The sequence below is a fragment of the Capra hircus genome, chromosome 2 (assembly GCF_001704415.2).
Source record: "Capra hircus breed San Clemente chromosome 2, ASM170441v1, whole genome shotgun sequence".
Lineage (NCBI taxonomy): Eukaryota > Metazoa > Chordata > Mammalia > Artiodactyla > Bovidae > Capra > Capra hircus.
In genome coordinates, this window is record NC_030809.1 from 104,649,049 (window position 1) to 104,665,567 (window position 16,519).

At 37.7% G+C, this 16,519-nt stretch overlaps 1 protein-coding gene and 1 long non-coding RNA gene across 8 annotated transcripts in view; one reads left to right on the forward strand and one right to left on the reverse strand.

The window, feature by feature from the left end:
* The window catches only part of LOC102181440, a 77,036-nt gene extending 62,808 nt beyond the window's left edge, over positions 1–14,228 (forward strand). Inside the window, exon 5 of the long non-coding RNA XR_001296516.2 lies at positions 13,800–14,228. This is a non-coding gene — a long non-coding RNA (uncharacterized LOC102181440). The remainder of the gene's footprint in view (positions 1–13,799) is intronic.
* Positions 11,540–16,519, reverse strand: part of COBLL1 (cordon-bleu WH2 repeat protein like 1) — a 167,258-nt gene continuing 162,278 nt past the window's right edge. For all 7 annotated transcript variants that reach the window (XM_018063956.1, XM_018063983.1, XM_018063937.1 and 4 more), the window contains one exon: positions 11,540–12,837. In XM_018063956.1, the coding sequence (XP_017919445.1) occupies positions 12,751–12,837 (87 nt within the window). In that variant the 3' untranslated portion in view covers positions 11,540–12,750. The remainder of the gene's footprint in view (positions 12,838–16,519) is intronic.

The following is a 16,519-nucleotide window of genomic DNA, read 5'->3' on the forward strand; positions in this document are numbered from 1 at the left end:
TAGTTAAGACTTAACAATAAAACTGTTCAATAAACTTTGCTAATAGCTAGTTGCTTTTGCCAAATTAATACTTGCATCACCACATCTCCCCTGACTTGCCTAAAATTCTTCATTGGTAAACAAATGACCATCACTTAATCTTTCCCTCTCCACATATGTTAGTGCAGCTGGCCTCTATAATAGGAGTATCTCAATAATTTTTTTTTCTAACTTTATTTTAAATAATTTTAAAACATGAAGGAAAGTTTAAAAAACCTTGTATAATTATAATCACATATCTCCTGTCTAGATTTTGTAGTCATTATAATAGTCATAATAATGATGCTGAGATTAATGAGAACCATAGCAGAATCTTTTTTATTTTATATTATTGAATGAAAGAATTTTAAATTCTACAATGCTTTAAAACAATTTTTCAAAACAGTTTTCAAAAGTTTCAAACACACAATTTCATGTAATGTGGCAATAATCTTTTTTTCCCTATATGGCAGCTCCACAGTTCTTTCACCTTCCTGGTAATGATTCGTTCATCTCTGTAAGTCTGTTTCTTTGTTATATTCACCAGTGTGCTATACTTTCCAAAAATTCCGCATATAAGTGATATTATACACCATTCCCCCCCCATTTGACTTATTCCACTTGGCATAATGTCCTCCAAGTCCATCCATATTGCTGAAAATGGCAAAATTTTATTTTTTATGGCTGCATAATATTCCATTATATATCATTATATATATGTGTGGGTGTATACACACATACACACACACACACACACACCCTATCTTCTTTATTCATCATCTGTTGATGGATACAGTTTGCTTCCATGTGTTGGCAGTTGTAAATAATGCTCTAAATGTAAACATGAACATTGTTGTTGTTACTAGGTCATGTCCAACTTTTTCATGACCCCATGCACTGTAGCTGGCTCTTCTGTCCACGAGGTTTCCAAGGCAAGAATACTGTAGTGGGTTGCTATTTCCTTTTTTAGGGGATATTCCCAATCCAGGGACTGAACCCAGATCTCCTGCGTTGGCAGGCAGAGTCTTTACCACTGAACCACCACGGAAGCCCAGCGTGAACACTGAGGTGCTTGTATCTTTTCAAACTAGTGTCTTTGTTTTTTTTGGATAGTCAAGGCTATGATTTTTCCAGTGGTCATGTATGGATGCAAGAGTTGGACTGTGAAGAAAGCTGAGCACCAAAGAATTGATGCTTTTGAACTGTGGTGTTGGAAAAGACTCTTGAGAGTTCCTTGAACTCTCTGCAAGGAGATCCAACCAGTCCATTCTAAAGGAGATCAGCCCTGGGTGTTCTTTGGAAGGAATGATGCTAAAGCTGAAACTCCAGTACTTTGGCCACCTCATGAGAAGAGTTGACTTATTGGACAAGACTCTGATACTGGGAGGGATTGGGGGCAGGAGTAGGGGATGACTGAGGATGAGATGGCTGGATGGCATCACCGACTCGATGGACATGAGTCTGAGTGAACTCCGGGAGTTGGTGATGGACAGGGAGGCCTGGCATGCTGCGATTCATGGGGTCGCAAAGAGTCGGACACGACTGAGCGACTGAACTGAACCGAACTGAACCATGGTGTGAAATTGTCGTTAGTGTGGTAGTTCTCTTTGTGATTTTTTTGAGAAACCTCCATACTGTTTTCCACAGTGGCTGAACAAATTTGCATTTCCACTAACTGTATATGAGGGTTCTCCCTTTAAAAAATTTTTTTTAATATAAATTTATTTTAATTGGAGGTTAACTACTTTACAATATTATATTGGTTTTGCCATACATCAATATGAATCCACCACAGGTATAAAATTTAATTTTTCTATTATAGTTGATTTACAATGTTTTGTTTCAATTGTACAGTAAAGTGATTTAGTTATACATGTACAAATAATCATTCTTTTTCAGATTTTTTCCCATAAAAGTTATTATAGAATATTAAGTAGGGTTCACTACCCTGTACAGTAGGTCCTTATTGATTTTATATATGGTAGTATATAAATTATACTATATATTTTTAATATATACATTATATAATTTATAGTAGGTCCTTGTTGATTTTAAATATGGTAGTATACATATGTTAATCCCAGACTCCTAATTTTTCCTTCCCTCTAGCTTTCCCCTTTGGTAACCATAAGTTTGTTTTCCAAGTCTGTGAGTCTGTTTCTATTCTGTGAATAAAGTCATTTGTGTGATTTTTAGATTTTACATGTAAGTGACATCATACGATATTTGTCTTTATGTGACTTGCTTCACTTAGTATGATAATTGCTAGATCCATCCGTGTTGCTGCAAATGGCATTATTCATTCTTTTTTTACAGTGAGTAATATTCCATTGTATATATACCACATCTTTAGTCCTCTGTCATGGGCTCTTACTGTGTGTCTGTCTCTTGACTATGATTAATCGTGCTATAATGAACGTTGGGCTGCATGTATCTTTTTGAATTATAGATATCTCTGCATTTATGCCCAGCAGTAGGGATTGTTGGACCATTTATTTTTTATAATAGCTACCAATTTCATTCCCTCCACCAGTGTAGGAGGGGTTCCTTTTCTCCACAGCCTCTCCATCATTTACTCTTTGTGGACTTTTTGAAGATGAACATTCTGACCAGTGTGAGGTGTTACCTCATTGTAGCTTTGATTTACATTTCTCTAATAATTAGTGATGTTGAGCATCTTTTCATGTGTTTTTTGGTCATCTGTCTGTCTTCTTTGGACAAATGTCTATTTAGATCTTCTGCCAATTATTTGATTGGGTTTTTTGATGTAGAAATGCATGTATTGTTTGTATATTTTGGAGATTAACCCCTTGTCAGTTGTTCCACTTGCAAATATTTTCTCTCATTCCATGTATTGTCTTTTTTTTTTAATGATTTCCTTTGCTCTGAAAAAGCTTTTTTTAAATGTTTCATTAGGTCCTATTTATTTATTTTTGTTTTTATTACTCTAGAAGGTGAACGCTGCTGCAGTTTATGTCAAAGAGTGTTCTGGTTATGTTTTCCTCTAGTAGTTTTATAGTATTCAATCTTACATGTAGGTCTTTAATCCATTTTGAGTTTATTTTTAGGGATAGTTTTAGAGAAGGTTCTAGTTTCTAAACTTTCTAGACTTGGGTAACTGTTTCTTTCCTAGGTCTGGGAACTTTTTAGCTATTATGTCTTCAAATATGTTCTCTACGTCCTTTCTCTCTCTTATCTTTCTGGGACTTCTAAAATGCAAATATTAGTGCACTTGATGTTTTCCCAGAGGTCTTTTAAGCTGTGCTCACTTGTTTTCATTTTCTTTTCTTTCTTCTGTTCAAAGGCAGTGATTCCCGCGACTCGGTTTTTCGGCTCACTGATAGGTTCCTCTGTATCATTTAGTCTACTGTTAATTCCTTCTAGTGTATTTTTCATTGCAATTACTGTATCTTTTCACCCGCCTAGTTTTTTTTTTTTTTTAACTTTTTTCTCTTTGTTTAAAACTGTCTAACTTCTTGCTCTGTGGATCCATCTTCTCCCAAGCTCTTTGATCATCTCTGTTATCATTACTCTGAACTCTTTTTCAGGTAGACTGCCTATCTCCACTTCACTTAGTTCTTCTTCTGGAGTGTCATCTGGTTCCTTTGTCTAAACCATGTTCCCCTGCAGCCCTATTTTGCTTACATTGCTATTCGCATTTTTATGTATGTGTCAGTTAGTTATGTTTCTCAGCCTTGGAGGAGTGGCCTCCTGTGGGAGACATTCTGTGTGTTCTAGCAGCCCACTCCCCTCTCATCACCTAAGCTATGTGTTCTAGGGGTTTCCTCTCAGAGGGCTGCATGGGTTCTTCTTTTGTGACAGGCTGATTATGTCAGTGGCCTGGTCAGCTGGACTGGCCCATAGCCCAGTTGATTGCCATGTACTGCTTTGTGCAGATGCTGGGGGTTAGTGGGGCCGAGTCATGGAAGAGCTTGCTGCAGAACCCTGGGGAATCCTAGGCTAGTGCTGGCTCAATAGTGTGCGGAATCAGGTTCAAAAGACTCAAGAGCTGTTGCCTGCTCACTGGAGAGTGAAGCCAGATCATGGGGTTAGTGCTGGACTACAGCTGGGGCAACCAGGTCCTATAGTTTCCAGGGGTCCTGGAGCTGGGGTCAGATCACTGGTGGGAGAAGGGACTGTTCCTGACACCTTTGGGTATGGGGTCCTGGGTGTCCTGAAGCTTGTGTTGGCCTGCTAGTGGGTAGGGCTGGGGTCCCAGGGAAAGGGCTGGCCTTCTCTAGGCCAACTGGGTCTGTGGGCTGCAAGATTATGGTTTTCTTATGTCTGGTGTCTGCCCTCTGGGTGAGGCTGGTCTAGACACTAGTGCATCCCTCTTGGAAGCAGCACTGGTGCCTCCCCACTGTGGGGCTGAGTTGGGTTTTAGTCCTCTGCTGGGCAGAGTCATATTAGAGGGATGTGTAGAGGTGCCCTGAGCTCAAGAAGTCTTTAGCCAGACTGCCTGCCAATAGACACGGTGTTTCCCTGCCCACTTAAGTTATTTGATTTGAGGTGTCCTAGGCTACAGGCGTAGAGGCTGTTGGGTGGGGTCTTGGCACTGATAAACTAGAGGGAGGGTCCCAACATGGCTCTCAGCAGCGTGTCCCAGGTCCCAAATTGAATGTTCCCAGGGTTAGCCACAGCCACCCTCCACCTCCCTAGGACACTCTCCGAGACCCACCTGTAGGTCTGACGCAAAAGAAAGTGAAAGCGCTAGTCGATCAGTTGTGTCTGACTCTGCCACCACATGGACTGCAGCCTACCAAACTCCTCTATCCATGCAATTCTCCAGGCAAAAATACTGCAGTGGATTGCCATTCCCTTCTCTAGGGGATCTTCCCAATGCAGGAATCAAACCTGAGTCTCCCGTGTTGCAGACTGATCCTTTACCATCTGAGCCACCAGGAAAGCCTCCTATCAAATTGCTGCTTTTACTCTGGGTCCCAGTGCACGTGAAATTTTGTCAGCACCCTTTATGAGTGAAGTCTCTCTTGCCCCTAGTCCTGTGGGGCTCCTGAAATTAAGCCCTGCTGGCCTTCAGAGACAAATGCAATGAGAGCTTGTCTTCCTAATGCAGGAGGCCAAGGCTGGAGAAACTGACATGGGGCTCCACTCTCATTCCTGTAGAAGGATCTTTGCAATAGAATTATTCTCCAGCTTGTGGGTTACGCACCCAGGGGTATGAGACTGGATGGTATCATGAGTCTGCCCCTCCTACCTGTCTCATTGCCTTCTTATGCCTTTAATCATAGAGGGTCTTTCATGGTAGGCTGTGGTATTTTTCATTGATTGTTGTTCTGCAAATAGTTATGATTTTGGTGGACTTGTGAGAAGAGGTGAGCTCACTGTCTTCCTACTCTGCCTTCTTCGCCAATCTCTAGCAGAATTTTGCGAGTGTATTATTTCCTGATGACTTAGGAGGTATCTAAAGTCTACCAACAGAAGTCATCCACAGGGTTTCTTCACTGTGAACTATTCAATGAAACTTTTCCTATTTACCACCTGAGGGTTTCTCTGATGGTGAATTACCAAAGAGAATAAAGGTTGAGTCACTCTTCCACAAGGTCACTTTCCAGTTTCCTGACTTGGCTGGGCCTGCTCTCTCCTTTCCCCACATGTGGGATGCGTCATATCCTCCTTCTAGACTTTCTTGAAAGAGTAGGGTTGCCAGATTTGGCAAAGAAAAATATAGGATGTCCAGTTAAATTTAAATTTCAGATCAGTGATTAATTTTTTAGTGTATCTCCCAGAGATTGCATGGGACATGCCTAGACTTAAAAATAATTCATTGTTTATCATTGAAATTCATATTTAGCTGGGAAATCTTTATTTTATTTGGCAACTGTATAAAAAACAAGTCCAAAGAGTTTCTAAGGGGGTTGTGGATCTCTTTGATATTGGATCTCTCATTCTCCCAGTTCTGAAGATAAATTGAGAGGTGAGAAAGAGAAAGAAAATATTTCTGTACCATCAGTAATAAAGGAATTTTTAAGTTAGAATGATTTTTGAGCCAGCTGGGAGCTAAAGAGAGATTCAGAGGTATATTTTTGATGGATTTAGTAAAGAGTGTGTGGAACTCTGGGGGAAATAGGGTGTGTGAATCTGAACCAATTGGATGAATTGATATTTTGGGTTGCAGTCACATGTATATTTGTTTAAAAGGATGTATTGAATCTATTGCCACATTAATGCTGTATAACAGTCAACCATGGAACCCTGAGGGCATCGCTAGTTGGTAAATATTGATTGCTTACATACCGGGGGCAGCTCTGTGGCCCTGCTAATCTTGATTGAACTTGCTCATGTCTAGGGCTCTGACTGTTGAATGCTGTAGACTGACCTCAGTTGGTAGCACTGCTCTCTGCATCGCTCATCCTTAATTTAAGGACCATTCAGCCAACCCAGAGATGTCTCTCACAGCAGCATTTCAGGCACAGGGGAGAGCAGGCAAAAACATGCACCCTTGGATATCTGGTCTCAGAACGGGCACTGCGTCATTTTCACCGCATTCTATTAGTCACGAAACCTATTTCTCTGGGTGGGGAGATGGGCCATGTCTCTTTAGTGAAAGGAAGTACAAAGTCATGTGGCAAAAGGTGTAGATGCAGGTGTGGTAAAGAATCGGGGCCATCACTGCCATCTACCACAAGGAGTGGGTAGGAACATAAGGATCAGTTGGGAGGTAAAGAGATGCCTTGACTTGAAAACTATAAGTGTGGAATTCTAGCCCCTTTGCTGCAAGATGAGTAATTTGTGAGGCATCCAAATGAATTTCTCCAGTTTGTGGAAGCAGAAATGCCAACAGTTCTACACAAATTGTCAGAATGTTTCACAATTTCTCTTGAAATACCTGTCAGAAAATTCTTTTGAGAGAGCACATGGTGGCATTTTTTCTTGCCATAAACAAAATATATCTATCCATATGAAGAGCCTGAGGTGTTAAGGAAGAAAACTGGCAGGAAAGTGGTAACATTTAAGAGAAAAGCAAGACCAACTGAAGATCTGGAACAAGTAGGTCCCTAATCAAGTGTCCTTTGAAATCTAGCCCCAGATTCTCCATCATTTACACAGTTTGGCCACAGGAAAGAGCAGACTGGAAATGAGATGTGGGATTCGGTCACTTGTCTGGTTGTGTGACCTTTGTAAAGTAGCAATTTCTTTGTGTGGATCAAATAATATAAAAGTTCTGTGTAAACTCAAACACTACATAAATTAGCTATTTTTACATAAAATATCATCTAAGAAAAACATTCTATCCATGGAAATCTTCATTGTGACCCCTAATTGCAAGTTCCCTTTTCTTTGAAGACATTTATGACAGTCAATGAATAGTAAAAAAAATGATGAGTTTCTTAACTCTTGTGTTTTTTTGTCTCTACTAGTAATGGGTAAGAAATGAACTGGCACTAGACAAATAATTGTATCAACTGCAATTCTTTTAAGTTTCAAGGACAAGCAACATTAGGTCTCAGGAGAATGGCTGGTCTCATTCAAGGACTTGGACCAACTAGCAGAGTGTGGATTCTGGTGTTTCAGGCCAAAGCCAGATCTGATCTTAAAATGAGAGGGAAGGTCACTCTTGAGGAGGATGGGAAGTAGATTAGATTATTAGATAAATAATACCTGTTCACGAATAGTAGTATTTAATACAGGTAGTTTTAGCTCCTCTGGAGGAGGGATAGGCTACCCATTCCAGTATTCTTGGACTTCCTTGTTGCTCAGCTGGTAAAGAATCTGCCTACAACACTGGAGACCTGGGTTCAGTCCCTGGGTTGGGAAGATCCCCTGGAGAAGGGATCTCCAGTGCTCCAGTATTCTGGGCTGGAGAATTCCATGGACTCTATAGTCCATGGGGTGGCAAAGAGTTGGACATGACTGAGCAACTTTCACTTCATTTTACAACCATCACCATGAGGTGAGTTTACTAATTCAGTTTTTCATAGGTAAAGAGGCACAGATAAAATAATCCCCATGATTCATAAATGGCAGACATAGGATTTGAACCCAAGTATCTTGACTCTCGACAGAACTGTGTACCACAGCAAGAAGCAAATAATAGAACAGCAAACTGAAGCATGACAGGGTAGATCTGTATGAGCGAATGGAAAAGCTCTTCCAGAACATCGCTGGCACAAAGCGAAGATGCTGCTGCTGCTAAGTTGCTTCAGTCGTGTCCGACTCTGTGCGACCCCACAGACCCCACCAGGCTCCGCCGTCCCTGGGATTCTCCAGGCAAAAACACTGGAGTGTGGGTTGCCATGATGCTAAATAGTATTAAATCTTAAAAGCAACAGTAACAAAAACAAACCCTGTAAAAATACAAAAGCCCAAAACAAACCTTTATATTGGATATAAATATCTACATATAGGAATTCATATCAAAACATTAATGTTGGTTATCATTGAAGAGGGGAGTGGGATGCTGGAGACAGAAAAGAGGGTATCTCAGTTCATACCCTATAATTTACATAGACTCTGCATAACTTAAAAATATGCATTGTAAAGAGAAAAACTGGTGGAAAATGAAAAGCAAAATACTTAGATGCCCCAAATTCAGGATGAAAATAAATATAAAGTTGCTTCTAAAAATATGTATTATAAAGAAATAACCTGATGGAGGGAAAAAGGAAAAAGCAAAAAATGCCTAGATGCCACAAATTAAATATGAAAATTGAAAGTTCTGACTCACTCCTGTGTCTTCATTTTGTTATCACTTAAGGATATGGATCGTTTTCACTAGTTTCACTAGTTTTCACGTCCTTTCCCAATTGGGGAGAGAATGTAGCACATGCTTTTCTCAAAAATAGTGTGGATAAGGGAACTTTTTTCAGAATGTATGTGTATTCATGGTTCATATATATCCCCCTAAGTCCAGTGTGATCTTTAAAAAATATCCTAATTACCAACTATTTCAAGTATGCTAAAATCTGGAGTAAAACTTGTTTTCAAACCAGTTTGTAAAAGAAATGAACCACAGCTTTCTTATCCATTCGTCTGCTGATGGACATCTAGGTTGCTTCCATGTCCTGGCTATTAGAAACAGTGCTGCGATGAACATTGGGGTGCACATGTCTCTTTCATTCTGGTTTCCTCAGTGTGTATGCCCAGCAGTGGGATTGCTGGGTCATAAGGCAGTTCAATTTCCAGTTTTTTAAGGAATCGCCACACTGTTCTCCATAGTGGCTGTACTAGTTTGCATTCCTACCAACAGTGTAAGAGGGTTGGTTCCCTTTTCTCCACACCCTCTCCAGCATTTATCGCTTGTAGACTTTTGGATTGCAGTCATTCTGACTGGTGTGGAATGGTATCTCATTGTGGTCTTGATTTGCATTTCTCTGATAATGAGTGATGTTGAGCATCTTTTCATGTGTGTGTTAGCCATCTGTATGTCTCCTTTGGAGAAATGTCTGCTTAGTTCTTTGGCCCATTTTTTGATTGGGTCATTTATTTTTCTGGACATGGAAGCAACCTAGATGTCCATCAGCAGACGAATAGATAAGAAAGCTGTGGTACATATACACAAGGGAGTATTACTCAGCCATTAAAAAGAATACATTTGAATCAGTTCTAATGAGATGGATGAAACTGGAGCCGATTATACAGAGTGAAGTAAGCCAGAAAGAAAAACACCAATACAGTATACTAACACATATATATGGAATTTAGAAAGGTGATAATGATAACCCTGTATGCGAGACAGCAAAAGAGACCCAGATGTATAGAACAGACTTTTGGACTCTGGGAGAGGGAGAGGGTGGGATGACTTGGGAGAATGGCATTGAAACATGTATACGATCATGTAAGAAACGAATCGCCAGTCTAGGTTCGATACAGGATACAGGATGCTTGGGGCTGGTGCACGGGGATGACCCAGAGAGATGATATGGGAAGGGAGGTGGGAGGGGGGTTCAGGACTGGGAACTCATGTACACCCGTGGCAGATTCATGTCAATGTATGACAAAACAAAAAAAAAGGAAAGGACTACAAATACAACTGATGCTTCCTATAAATTTCCCCAATCCAGTCTTCATTTCTTGATTCCCACTAGCAAACATGTGTATTCTATGTTTTTCTGTATTTATAGCCATAATACATAGTATCACTTTGCATTTACTTTATATAACTGGCATCATAAAACAAGCATTGTTCCACAAATTTTCATTTTTGAGATGTATCTAAGTTGATATGCATAACTATTCATTTTCACTGTTGTATAGAAATCTATTGTATGAATATACTATCAGTGTTGAATGCCAGTTAGAATTCATTTCTGCTGCTTATATATAAGGCTGCCATGAACATTTTTATGTCTCAAGCACACACACAGCGCTTCTTAGGTGGAGCTAGTGTTAAAGAACCTGTGTGTCAATGCAGGAGACAAAACAGATGCAGGTTCAATCCCTGGTTGGGAAGATCCCCTGGAGGAGGGCATGGCAACCTACTCCAATATTCTTGCCTGGAGAATCCCATGGACAGAGGAGCCTGGCGGGCTACAGTCCATAGGGTTGCAAAGAATCAGACATAACTGAGCAACTTGGCATCTACACAAGCACACACATAAGTACTTCCTTAAGGTAACGTGGTAAGAGGTCTTTAATTTTATTAAATATTGAACATTTGATGGTTGTACCATTTTATTTTGCCACCAACAGTAAAAAAAAAAAAGTCTATTTCATTGTCCTTGACAACATTTGCTATTTTGAAACTTACATTTTGGGTGTGATATGGTACACTTCCTTGGGTTTGTAACTTGTGTTTCCTTGATTATTAGTGCAGAGTATTTTTCCATATGTTTATTAGCCTTTCAGATTTACTCTTGTAAGAAATACCTTTGTTTTCAGTGTGTGCATATTTCTATTGGGTAGTAGTTTCATGAATCTTAGGGATTTTTACATTTTTATAAATTAATCCTTATATACAATAAATGCTTTGTGGGTTACTTTTTCACTTTTATAGTACTTAATGTACATATACATTTTAATATTTGTAAATGTATATCTTCTATGACTGTGCCTTTGTCTTATTTAAATAATTTGCCTATTCTGAGGTCTGAAAAATGTTGAATATATTCATTTAAGTTTTAAAATATTAATCTCAAAACTTTAACTCAAATATATTTGTTCCTAGTTTGAGGTACGAATCCAAATTTATTTTTTTTCTAAGAGGATAATCAAACATAATTTTTCAAAAAAGTCACTCCTTTCCCTATTGGTTTATAGTGATGTAACAGGTTTCCATATATGTACGTCTCTTCAAGTCTGATTCAAGGTAATAGCAGCAGTATTTAACCTAATGTGTACTCTCTCTGTGTCAGAAACTCTGCCAAGCATGTTATGCATTTTGAAGTTAGAATGTGTGGGCTTATATATACTAGTGGTGGTGGTGGTGGTTTTTGGAGTTTGAACATGTGGGCTTATGTATACTAGAGAGCCCTGATGAATGCATGGTCTCAGTATAATGTTTACTGGCTGATGGAGATGAAATCAGGTGAAATGTATAAATACCTGATTGACACACACTGCATTTTAAAAAAGCATCCCAAATATATAACTTGCTTTTATTAAACAGGGGAAAAATCAACATATTTTCCAAAGAGGCAGATATCCCAGTAACTAATGTAACATCAGTTTGTTTGACAAGGCATTTAGAATAAGCAAGCAATTAAATTCTTCAGGTAGGAACAGAACATCAACAAGCTTCAGATCCCAGAATCGTTACAAGCCAACAAGTTAGGCATTGTTTTGCTTAACAATTTTAACTTTAATGTAAATATATATTATTTAGAATATTAGCTTCTGAACTACATAATGACTTTATCACTATAATTAAAACCAGGATTTCTGACACCTCCAAGTAATCTTTTAAAGTTTTCCAATATGGACATAAACTAACCCCTATTCTTCTCTACATATCGAATTTGAAATAACTGTCACAATATATCAACATTTTCACAGGAAGAATTTTAAGGCTTCTGGCACATAAAATGTGCAAAATCTGTGTGACAATAATGTTATAATTATATACAGAAAATATTTAAAATTCTCCTTGGGCAACTTAAGTTCTAAAGATTAAAAAACTTAAGTGTCCATGTTAATAAAATATTAAAATACTATGAGCTTTTTGATAAACTTGACACTGACTTTGTAATTACATAAAGAATGTGCAAGATAAGACCTGCACACTAAGTGATTCATCACTGAAATTAACTGTTAAACTGAATATACTTATTGATATCATTAGTTTTCTAGATCAAACTTTCAGCACAAACAGGATTTAATATAACTTAAAAACATTTCCAATTAAACTGTAACATTGAGGCAGCAAATGTCAGATCTATGTTTGCCTAGCTATTTAGGTGTCACATAAATAAGTCTGAATCCTAATTTATCCTTTTGTCTAAGTCACCATTGTAGATAATGTGTTAATAAGTGGAAAATAAATGAAATCAACAAAAAGTGACTATTTCTAATTTGAAGAAATGAGTTATCAACACCTTGTCTTAAAGTTCTGAAGCAGCATATTCAGTTCTTAAGGCAAAAAAGGCCAAACTTATTATTATAAATTATAAATTCTGGTAATTCTTCTTTTGGCATTAAAAGTCACAGCACAAATTCTTATGCTTTAATAGATAATATATTAGTGTATATCTCAATATACATTTGCTAACATTCTCCATCAGTATGAAGTTGTTCTGCGCAGCAGAGGTGGTGAAGTGTGGCATGGCAGGGCAACATTTAACGGTTACCCGGGGAATCAAGGGACACAGAACGGCTGAGTCTTGACTTTCCATTCACATATATTGTATTTGATTGAACTGTAACCTAAGAGAAAGAAACACACTTTGCAGCAATCAATGTAAAATTGGACAGCTGTCTGTGAATTTTCATCAATTACCAACATTTTAATTTCTGCTTAATACTAAAATTTCATGTCATTCAATAAATTTCAAATAATCAAGAATAAATATTCATTCTACCATGAAGTTAAAAATTAGTTATTTCTACAACAAACAAGTTAAATAATCCATTAACACATCTTAGTCTTTACAAAATTACCAAATCAACTCAAAGGACAAGAGCATAAACAGACTGCAGGCCAAGCTGTTAAAGCGCATTTTTAGCTAGATTAGTTCTGGTTCCCTCAAAGTACATTGGAGAATGTAGAAAAACATAGTGAATCCCACAGAGCAACGAATTCTGTAATTTTCATATTGATGATATTAACTTGAAGTTTCTCTCTCCCAGGTACCCCTTATTTATAAGAAAAAATAGCTTTGGTTTTTAAAATGCCTTCATTTGAAGGGCTAAAAACCTGTGACTGTTTTGCCAAAACTGCAAATACATTCCTAAGTTCCAAAATTCTATGGCAAAGTTTCCTGTTTACAAGCTGTAAGTAAATAAAAACCACTAAATCAAAATTTCCTAAATAGCTTGAAATTCCAACATTATAAGAATGTAGAAGAAAATTATCTGGATTCTACATAGTAAGCAGGTATAGTATTTTAAAATATTACATGTAAAATATAACAATATTTTAAGAGAATTGATTTATCTCTTGATTATAATTTGACTAGCTTAGCTTCCTAACCAAACATTATCCTCTTCTCCCAAGCAGAGAACTGAAGTACAAAAGGCCAGATTCTGCCTAGCAACAGAGTAAGTTAGTGGAAAGGAAAATAAAATTGGCAAATTTAGTTGGCTTTGGTTTCCTGGTGCTTCATTTGTTGCCTTTTACTAAACAAAGATAAGTAATCCAAACTAATCAATTTTCTTGACTATCTTAGGAACCCAGGATGGAGTAGAATGGTTGACAACCATCCACCTGAAACAAAACAGCTAAGGAAAAGAAGTTGCCACCAGAGGAAGAACACCTGTCTGCATGCTTTTCAGTACTTATGTGGGATTACTTTCCAAGTGCAGCCAACAGACAGGTAATGGCTTTTTGCTATGCGGTCTTGGTCTGAAAAGTCTGTGTGTGAGGGGTTATTTTTGTAATTCTTGCCAAAACTGAAGTTCTCACATTCTTTGTAAAGTAAAAGAAAATTTGGTTTAAGCATTTAAAAAAGATACAAATGGCTCTAAATATCTACAAATAAAGATGCTCATTGTAACATCGTTTATAGGATAAAAAACTAGAATCCAGTTAAATGTCTACCAATAGGGAGCAAATAAGCTATGGTTCTTTCACACAAATTCTGTGTAGTCTTTTTTTTTTTTTTGGCTGCACTGTACAGCTTCTGGGAGTAGGAAATGACAACCCATTCTTGTATTCTTGCCTGGGAAATCCCACGGACAGAGGAGTCTAGCAGGGTACAGTTCATAGGGTCGCAAAGAATCCAACATGACTGAGCAACTCAGCACAAAAACAGATATGTATGTCTTAACATCAAACACATTTTATAAAATACTGTGCTGGATGTAGTAATGCTTTATATGAAGACAAGACAAATCACCATGATTATATGCAGGTTGAGATGGGGGTAAGGTGCAGGAAAAAAAAAGCCTTCAGAAACATGAAAATTCATGACTACATTTACACTAGAGCTATCAACTAGATAATTGTTCTAATGTGAACCAACTATATAATGAAGGTTAATTGCTCAAGTATGAACAGGAGCCATAAGGCAGGTTGGTACCTGGACTTAAAGTGAACATTTGGGTGCCAAGATACAGGCAAACACAGAGCCAACTTTCTGATGAACAGTCTAAACCCACTGTCAAAATCACTGGAGATTTTGTTTGGCACTATAACTGTTGTTCTATAAAAGAAATGTTAGAATTTAAAACAAACCAAGAGACATGTTCAGAACAGCACAGAAATATGGGACTTAAGCACAAGAAAGAAATTAGCGTAAGAAAGGAAAAAAGCGTAAGAAATTAGAGCCTTGTGTCTGTTTCTACCACCTTCTGCAATTTTTTGAAATATAATACATGTACAGAGATGTGCTTTGAACAGCGCAATGAAAACAGACATATATGTAGCCCACCACCCAGGTCAAGAGAAAGAATACCTCCAGCTCCCTCCTGATCTTGTCTTTATTTAAAATTTTGACTTTATCATGGATTTTTGCATTAAGATATATTTATCTTGGAAAAAAAGAAACAATATTTATCCTGATTACTAATTTTTTTGGTTCCCTCTTAAATTGTGTTCCAGTCTTGCTCCAATAAACCTCTAACAACCCTTTTCCTTCCCCTCTGGAAGTAACCCTATTGTGACTTTTGTAATTATTTCCCAACACTTAGGAATAATTGCCACCCATGCATGTATCACTATATAATTCAGTTTTGCACGCTGTCAACTTTACACATATCTTTACACATATCTACATTGTTATCTTTAGTATATCTTATCTAATTTATTGCCATTTGATAGTGGTATATTTAAAGCATGGACTATTTATTCCACCATTTTTGGATATTAAGGTTATATGTATTTGGAGCTATTACAAACAATATTCTTGAGTCTTGGCACATTGAAACACATTTTTAGCATATATAACTAGAAGTGAAGATGTTAATCATGGCATATAGATATGATAAACTCCACTAGACCCCGTGTCTTTCTTTAGAGGAAGCAAAAGGATTATGTAAGGGATTTTCATTAAACAGAATTTAGGAGCTGGCATTATAGAGAGTCAGAGCTATCAATAACCTCCTACTGAAAGAGATAAAATTTAGATTCAATAGAACCTAAAGTAATGAGTAATAAATAGGATACAATTATAGGATCATCATTTAGGGCCTGCTTTCTGTGTTGATTCACATCCAGCTCGTTCTGGAAGCAATGAGAGCTTTATCTGTGAAGAGACTGCCAAATCAGGGCCCATAACACACCAAGTATACAGCTGCCTGCCTGTATGATTCTGTTGGCCTAAAAGGCATTTCCAACTTAATGCATTATTTTCTGAAATTAGTTCATTGAAACTGATTATTAATAATACATCCACTGACTTAATACAAAGATACTGCAGTTATTTTCTATTCTGCCGTGAGCGTGAGGATCCCTGGCTCTGAACACCCAGAAGGCAGAGGCTTCATTTGACTCAATTTTGTATCCTCAGTATCTAGTACGGTGTTTGGTATTTTTCTGTTTTTAAAAAATGCTTATCAAATTTACTGAATTGAGAACTTTGAAACTATCTTTAATTTATAAAATTAGAAACAGAATTAGAAATAGAATTATTTTCATGAATGAGAATGTACAATTTATTTACAGGAACATATTTCCCCCCAAAAGTATAAATGTCATGACCTGTGAAATACCAATTTCAATATTCCTTTTTTGCTGCTGTTGTTTGCTGCCTGGGACTCAACTCAAATTCTACAAATAATCTACGAAATTCAGACCTACCCCCCTGAATTATTCCTTTGTGTTTCCTCCACTCCTGACAGCACACAATATTTTGCCTTGTCACCCACCATGTGTGCTCAGATGGGAATGCTAAGTCCTCTGGGCAAACGGCCGTCACTCAGGGCTCCACTGAAACCCACTAGGATGCTG